This window comes from Oncorhynchus masou, chromosome 9 (genome assembly GCF_036934945.1).
Source record: "Oncorhynchus masou masou isolate Uvic2021 chromosome 9, UVic_Omas_1.1, whole genome shotgun sequence".
NCBI lineage: Eukaryota > Metazoa > Chordata > Actinopteri > Salmoniformes > Salmonidae > Oncorhynchus > Oncorhynchus masou.
The window spans coordinates 71,888,396-71,896,841 of record NC_088220.1 but is presented as its reverse complement, the minus strand read 5'-3'; the positions used below and the strand labels follow the sequence as shown (position 1 = coordinate 71,896,841).

Below are 8,446 nucleotides of genomic sequence, written 5' to 3'. Positions count from 1 at the left end.
CTGTACAACTGACTTTTGATAATAATTTTGACTATTTCGTTATGTTTAGACTATAGCCTAGTGCTCGTGTTATTCATATTTGATGAGATGATTCAACTGGCAACATTGAACGACAGTCTACTCACTTAGTATAGGAGTAACATTGAACGACGGGCTACTCGCTTATTATAGTAGTAACATTGAACGACAGGCTACTCACTTATTCGCTACCGTGGTGGTGGTAGGCTACATCGTCCATCTTAGTCTCTCTCTCCCCTTCCCAACTCCTCTATCTCCCTGTCTGTCACACACGCTCTCTCTCACTCTCTCTCTCACACAGTCCTGCTGAGCAAATGAGCGCTGCTCCTATTCCGGTCTTTGGATTTGCAGTGAGTGGCATGTTTCAGAGCGTCTAGCTCTCTGACCAGCTTCTGTATGTACTTGCATGGACAGGACACGATCTGAACCACTATCGCAGACCACACTTGCATCAAAAGCGCATGGAAAGACTCTGAACACTGCATTTGTGCCGGTAAGTGTGTGTGTACCCATTCTACATTTCTATCGTGGCATGTCTGTCTAATTCCCAGCAGTTAGATCTGTTTGCAACAGCACTGACGTCAAGTTAATACTGTTTTCTATCACATTCATAGCCACTGACAGACAGTAGAATGTGTTATTTCACGATCCTCTGCTTGATGAATGTGTTCTGAAGCCCATGTATGCTAAACGGGGAGCAGTGCTCTGGTTTCTCCAGTGGGACCAATGCAACCACCACATCCCATATGAGTGATGGTGAGAACGTTTAATATAAAAGTTATAAAGATGAACATTATTGACTTTGACAACTGAAAACAAAATGATGTCAGAATAAGATTAGGAGGCTATTTCATGCGCTATGAGTTTTCCACGGTGTTAAAAGAAACAGAGAGCTCTCCGATCATCTGCAACCCCTTTTTTATTTTTAACTAGACAAGTCAGTTAAGAACACATTCTTATTTACTGTGACGGACTACACCGGCCAAACCCGGACGACGCTGGGCCAATTGTGTGCCGCCCTATGAGACTCCCAATCACGGCCGGTTGTGATACAGCCTGGAATCAAACCAGGGTCTGTAGTGACGCCTCTAGCACTGAGATGCTGTGCTTAGACCGCTGCGCCACTCCAGACCCCCGACTCGTTCTCACTCTCGTAGCTCCGCGGCTTATCCTCTTATCCATTTCAGTGACTCCAATAATATCGAGTGGCGGTAGCGAGCGTATTGATTGTGTGTGTATGGGGCTCGATGGGGTCACCCGAGTCGGGTTAATTGAGTTAGCAGTCCGCGCCTGGTGGCTGCGTGACAGGGGAGAAAGGAAGGGACCCGGGATGCCCTAGTGAGTCTGGGACGCCCAATTATTTGTGCAATAACGGTCCAGCTAGTGGTTAAACGATCCCCGGGAACTCGTGTTTGTGCGTGTGTGTGGTTATGTCACACATGAGTACCAGTGACTGTGTGTAAGAGAGACACGGAAAGTGTAAATTCTTGTGAGAAGTAGTTATGTTTCAGGTTCCCTTTGGTCCTTTTGCAACAGTGTTCTCGAAAACGATGTCACACTATAGCTGTCTTTAGCCCCTACACCATCACTACGGCACTCTGTTGTGTGTGCTCAGAAACTCCAGTACCGCTGAATGTGATCCGTCAGGGTCCATGACCACTTTGATTAGAAGAAAATAAACATTTTTACAGTATGGCGCTGACCCGGGTCTCCAAGCCCGGTCTGTGTGGTTGCGCGTGCAGGGCAGGCGGCAGGAAAGCCAGAGAGGCGTGCGCCCTCCCCTGCTCCCATTCTATACGATAACCTATTGTGCGCTGAAATGAATTGGATAATAATAGCATTGATCTGAACCTGATCCCTCGGGCGTGGTGCCCTTCGGTCCATTGATCGTATCTAGGATTTATGGAGGGTGGTTAGGGACCTAGGCCATACTCTGGCCAAGATGGGTGTGGTGGGCTTTTGTGCAAAACAGAGGTTTTCTTGTGTGCAATGTTTATGTATAATAATGTTTTATTTATGTGTGTTTTCGTGCCTAGAGTTGTTTGAACTGGACTTTGGCCTGCTGCTATCTATGTGCTCCTCCTGATAGGTTATATATTAGAAGAGCTTGACAACTGGTTGGGTACTATGCATCATCCTGAGTGTATTTATGATGCATTTGTGTGTGTGTGTGTGTGTGTGTGTGTGTGTGTGTGTGTGTGTGTGTGTGTGTGTGTGTGTGTGTGTGTGTGTGAGAGAGAGCGAGAGAGAGAGAGAGAGAGACTATTTGTGTGTGTGAATCCGCGTATAAGAATGTGTGTATGGACTGTGCAGGACAGAGAGCAGCATTAATATCACTCTCAGACATTAGACCTATCATGTCTGGTATGGAGCCATTCATCAGCCTCTCCTCTCATAGTGATGCCACTCAGATCCAATCCATTAGCCACGCAGTGTGGGCAACACAAGTTAATGTCTGCCCACTGCAAGAGGACTCAGTTAGTGTGTGCTTTGATTCTGTAATTGTTTTAAGGTCAGATTGGATGTAAATGTGTGTGTCCCTCTCCATGCTCGAGGCTATCCTACCAATTTGTGTCTTTGTGTGTATGTTGATAAGAGATACAGCATAAGGTGGGTGTCTGGGGAGTGTGAGTAAGTATGTTTGTAATGTGTGTGTGTGAAAGAGGGGGAGAGTTGTGACTCGTGATGGATGATGGAGAGGATAGATAATGACATCTTGTGAAGAAACACCATTCCCCCTTCACCGCAGTACCCCCTCAATTCAGTACCCCCCCCCACTTATTAGCAAATGTGTCAGCTAGCGATGCCATGCAGGAGCTTGCAGGGATTTGTAGTTTTGCCTGATGTCTACTTTGATGCGGAGTGTAAATAGAGCCGAATATATTAATAAAAGTCACCTTGTCCAAGAGAGATTTACATGGTTATCAAAATATCACTCCAGGGTAAGCCTACATGAAACACTGCCCTTATTTTAAGTGTTTATAAAAATCCCATACGGGAAAAATGAAAAGTGGATAAACAATTGGAACCATTTCCCTGTTTGACCGCTAGGTTTTATGGATATTATGACACCTCCACTGTGGGGCTCTAGTCACAGTCGACCCCTTTTCTGTTACCCTTTTTTCTTCCTATTTTCCCCTTCCACAAAGAGAGCAACACATATTTTCTACCTCACTCCATCTCTCCCTTGATTGCATTTTTCTCTTCCCCCTTTCCCCCATTCCCACTGGGCAAAAACTGGTTGAATCAACGTTGTTTCCATGTCCTTTCAACTCCAAAAATCTGTTATGGGATTTGCATAAAGTATTCAACGTAGGGGCATTTTGTATTTTTTCACTGAACTTTTAACCTAAATCCAATGACATGGTGAGATGTTTTGTTGATTTCACAATGAAATTACAATAGTTGACAACTCAATCAAATTTAAATCAAAACTAGACATTGAATTGACATCTGTGCCCAGTGTGTTCTCTCCTCACACACAGAGAAACAACTCTGCCTCCACCACTCTTTCTCCCCCTCTACTCTCCTCCTCTCTTCCTCCTCTCTATAGTTCCTGTACTGGCTGAAGTTGAGCAGGTGTGAATAGCAATGTTGATTTGCAGTCTGGTATCTCATCAGTGGGAGGCAGGTCATTGATGTGATTGTGTCTCTGTCCCCAATGTCTCTCCCTCCGAACAAACATCATCTTCCTCCCCTCCTCTCTTCCTCCCCTCCTATCCTGTTACAGATTATGCAAACCACAATTATAGTTAGATCTAGTTATACACAGACATGCTCAAATTCAGATTCCGGACACACATACGCTGATATAATGCAGACTGTTTGTGTGTTGTTCTTTCTCACACTCAAAAACAATGACTTTGGTGTGTACTTCTTTTTATTATTTTTCCAGTGTGCGGTTTATACTCTTGTTTATGAATACTAATTGTTCCTGCCAAAACCAGCACTGGACCTAGATCCACTGCTGTGCACAGGGTTTATCTCAATTTTTTACACTCAAAACCAATATTTGGTGTACTGGACTATAGTAGACGTCAGGTCATCATAGAGTACATATTGAAAAGTTTCATTCCAAAACGCCATATATCCATTTTCTGAAATGTTGTTAAATTAGCTTACATTGTTTAAAGAACTTATGAAAGAGATTGGTGTGTTTTTTTCAATATCTAATCATGGAATGGGTTTGTTCAATGACAGACATGTATTTGTTTAAAATCTATCACTTGATGGTTTCATTTCAGAGAGACACATAATAATGTTTTTGGCAAAAAGCTGTATATTCACATCACTCAGAGAAATAAGAAGTACTACCTGGTTTTACTGAGTTAAATGTAGCAAATAACTACACTTTTAATAATGAAATTTACAAATTATACATTTGTAACATCAATATTTGTAAAATAATTGGAAATAATAATTCAAACAAGTAATGTGAGATTTGTATGTAAAACATTTACATTTGACATTTTAGTCATTTAGTAGATGTTCTTATCCAGAGTGACTTACAGTAAATGTAGTCATCTGAAGATACTGTAGCTAGTTGAGGCCACCACATATCACAATCAAATATACAGGATATTAACATTCTATTCCAGCTAAACAATGGATATTTAGCTTTTTGCTAAAAATACATTTTCATACACATCTAAAATCTGAGAACAATAATATTTTACACACACGAAGACGCCCATAAGAAATCCTTTCTGATGAAAAAACACAAATGTTAAAAATTGGTGGATACATCGTTTTGGAATTAAACTCTTCAATAATGAATTGTAGAGAAAGATAATCACAATTACAATGGCTGCCAAGTGTAAATGAAAGGGAAATACAACTCACTGGCTTGATTTGGTAGACTAGTAACAGTCAAACAAACACAGAGCCAGATGCTCACACACTGTTGCCTCAACACACACCCTGGGCCTCAACACACACCCTGGGCCTCAACACACACCCAGGGCCTCAACACACACCCTGGGCATCAACACACACCCTGGGCCTCAACACACACCCAGGGCCTCAACACACACCCTGGGCATCAACACACATCCTGGGCCTCAACACACATCCTGGGCCTCAACACACACCCTGGGCCTCAACACACACCCTGGGCCTCAACACACACCCTGGCATACTACACATGTGATGAATTGAGGATCTGGAGCAGTCTGCCCACTTTCCAAATCTTTGATCTCTCTGCTCACTTTCCTGAGGTAAAACATGTGTGTGTGTTTGTGTCTGTGTGTGTGTATGTGTTATGATGATGGGTGTGTATTGCTGTTTGTCACAATCCACTATAGTTCAAACCCATTCTCAGACTTATCGAACTTCTGAAACCTGAGATAGCGATCTCTGTTAATTTATTCTTTTTTATGTGTGTGTGTGTGTGTGTGTGTGTGTGTGTGTGTGTGTGTGTGTGTGTGTGTGTGTGTGTGTGTGTGTGTGTGTGTGTGTGTGTGTGTGTGTGTGTGTGTGTGTGTGTGTGTGTGTGTGCTATTAACTCTCACCATCTCATGTCAGAATTAGATGTTCATCCATGTTTCTTAAACGTCAAATTTCAAAGTTATCCCAAATGTCAAATTTCAAAGTGTTTAAGGTGAAGTTTAGGCATTAACTCAGAAATGTAAGGTTAGGCATTAACTACAAATGGTTAAGGTTTGGGATAGGCTTAAAACAAAAATACATTTCTAACACTGGATTTGAGCTTGAATCATTCCATCTCTGTCCACAACACCTTAGCAAAACCAAAACATCCTTGAAGGTAACCACACTCACTGTTGCCCCTAGTGGCCAGTTTCCACATCATCAGACATGGATGGACATTGAATACTGACTTGTATCACAGGTGACCTGGCTGGTATGTGTATGTATGTATGTATGTATGTATGTATGTATGTATGTATGTATGTATGTATGTATGTATGTATGTATGTATGTATGTGTGTATGTGTGTATGTGTGTATGTGTGTATGTGTGTGTGTGTGTGTGTGTGTGTGTGTGTGTGTGTGTCCTCACAACCAGTTCTGCAGAATGTCCATTCCTGCCTGTCTAAATAATCTCCCTCTCTCTCTCCTCTCCTTCCCTCTCTCTTCTCCTCCCCTCATCCTCTCTCTCCATCTTCCTAACCCTCCCTCTCTCCTCCCCTACTCCCTATCGATCCATCCAAAGTCATGAGTCACAGAGCAACATCATCTCCCTGATTGATGGGTGTCAGAAATCAATCCAAAATAACTTAAGGAAAGAATGACAGAATGAAAGAAAGAAAAAAAGAGCATCTCAACAGACAGTACCCTTAGTCATCTCTGTGTTGTAATCATGGATTCCATCTTCTGTCTCATCGCCCCTCCCTCCCTTTACCTCCCGAGTGGCGCAGCGGTCTAAGGCACTGCATTTCATTGCAAGAGGCGTCCCTACAGACCCTGGTTTGATTCTAGGCTGTATCACAGTCGGCTGTGATTGAGAGTCCCATAGGGCGGCGTACAATTGGCCCAGGCTCGTCCAGGTTAGGGTTTTGCCGGGGTAGACCATCATTGTAAATAAGAACTTGTTCTTAACTGACTTGCCTAGTTAAGTAAAGGTTAAAAAAAAAATTCCCTCTCCTCCTTTTCTATTGAAAGACAGGCTGAGGCTCCACTGGGGGGAAAGGAAAGAGACCAAGACCCAAGAGATACACTGACAGACAAGAAGAGAGATAGCCTCAGTGGTCCCTAACTCTCTAACAGTAAGGGTAGCAGAGGAGACATACAAGAGGCAGTGTGTTCAGGAGAGCCAAGGGCATTTGGGCTGCGTTACCCCTTTAGCCCGCTAGTGGGCGCCCTCCTCTCTCATATCAGGCCTGGAGGGACATGGCCATCTGAAAGACTCCTCTCTCTACCACCTTCCACCACTCCCTCTATCAGTCTCTCTTTTCAACAACGTAAAGTTAATCAACCCTCGTTGCCATGGAGAAGACATACTCCCTCACGGCCCACTACGATGAGTTCCAGGAGGTCAAGTATGGTGGTCGCTATAGCAGTGGCACCCTTAGCAACGGCATGAGCCTGCACTTGGGTGGGAGCCTGGACCGTAATGTTGGGCGGGGCCGAGGCAAAGGGGGTGTGGCTAGTGATCGGAGTCGGGACCTGAGTGGCATCAACAGCGGACAGGGACTTCCTCGATGGAGCCGCAGGGAGATCTGCCTGCTCTCTGCTCTGGTGTTCGCTGCGGGGATGTGTGTCATTCTGGGCAGCATGCTGGCACTCAAATACATCTCCCTGGACTTCCAGCAGGAGGCGCACTGCAGACAGGACTGCCAGAAGAAACGCTCGTTAGTCCGAGCTGCACGCTTCGTCCAGGCCAACATCGACCCCACCATCCAGCCCTGCCAGGACTTCTACAGCTTTGCCTGCGGTGGCTGGCTACGACGCCATGGCATCCCAGAGGACAAGCTGAGCTACGGCATCATCACCGCCATCGGAGAGCACAACGAGGAGAAGCTACGACGCCTCCTACTGGAGCCCGTGCGCCGGCACACCGTAGACTCGGCTGAACGCAAGGTGAAAGAGTTCTACCGCTCCTGTGTGAACATCCAGGAGATTGACAAGCTGGGGTCGGGGCCCATGACAGAGGTGATTGACAGCTGTGGCGGGTGGGACCTGGTTGGAGTGCCCTCTGGTGGTGCGGGGTGGGAGAGCAGTACTGCACCAGCCAGACCAGACTTTGATGAGCTGCTCTATAGGACCCAGGGGGTGTACAGCACAGCTGTCTTCTTCTCTCTCACTGTCAACGTAGACGATAAGAACTCCTCACGCAACGCTATCAGGGTAAGAATGTGTGTATGTATGTGTCTGTCTGTCTGTCTGTCTGTGAACACCTACTGTTTATCATCTGACAGATGTACCATCTGTTTACTTACATGTCGGTGTTGTTTACACGTGTTCATATGTGTTCTCTTGACTGTGTGTGTATTTGTAGATTGATCAGGAGGGGCTCACACTGCCTGAGAGGACTCTGTACCTGGGGCAGGATGAGGACAGTGTGAAGGTAAAGGATTACCCCCTCCCTCTTTCTATCCAACACTCCATCTCTCCATCTGTTCACTTATCGACCCACTCCTTTATTTTCCATCTATCCACCTGTTTGTTCCTGTCATCGCTGTTCCCTTTGTTATCCTGTCTGCTCCGTCATATGTCACACTGCTGTCCATTGACCATTAATAATGATGTCATGTTGTTGTCCAATTTCCATTAATGATGATGTCATGGACAGATCCTGGCAGCTTACAAGGCCCTGATGGAGCGTCTGCTAAGCATGCTGGGAGCTCACAATGCCACTCAGAAGTCCAAAGAGATCCTACACCTGGAAACACGCCTGGCCAGCGTAAGTCTATGTGTTTGTGTGTGTGTGTGTGTGTGTGTGTGTGTGTGTTCAGTTCAGTTAATGTTTC

General features: G+C 45.0%; 1 protein-coding gene across 2 annotated transcripts in view; it reads left to right on the top strand.

The window, feature by feature from the left end:
- Window positions 1–360: 360 nt before the first annotated feature.
- LOC135546587 (endothelin-converting enzyme-like 1) overlaps window positions 361–8,446 on the top strand; it is a 36,402-nt gene continuing 28,316 nt past the window's right edge. Inside the window, exons 1-4 of one of the 2 annotated variants that reach the window (XM_064975148.1) lie at window positions 361–511; window positions 6,639–7,823; window positions 7,975–8,043; window positions 8,269–8,379. In XM_064975148.1, coding sequence (XP_064831220.1) covers window positions 6,963–7,823; window positions 7,975–8,043; window positions 8,269–8,379 — 1,041 coding nt within the window. In that variant the 5' untranslated portion in view covers window positions 361–511; window positions 6,639–6,962. Of the gene's footprint in view, window positions 512–6,189; window positions 7,824–7,974; window positions 8,044–8,268; window positions 8,380–8,446 lie in introns of both variants that reach the window. The other variant, XM_064975147.1, reaches the window with a different exon arrangement.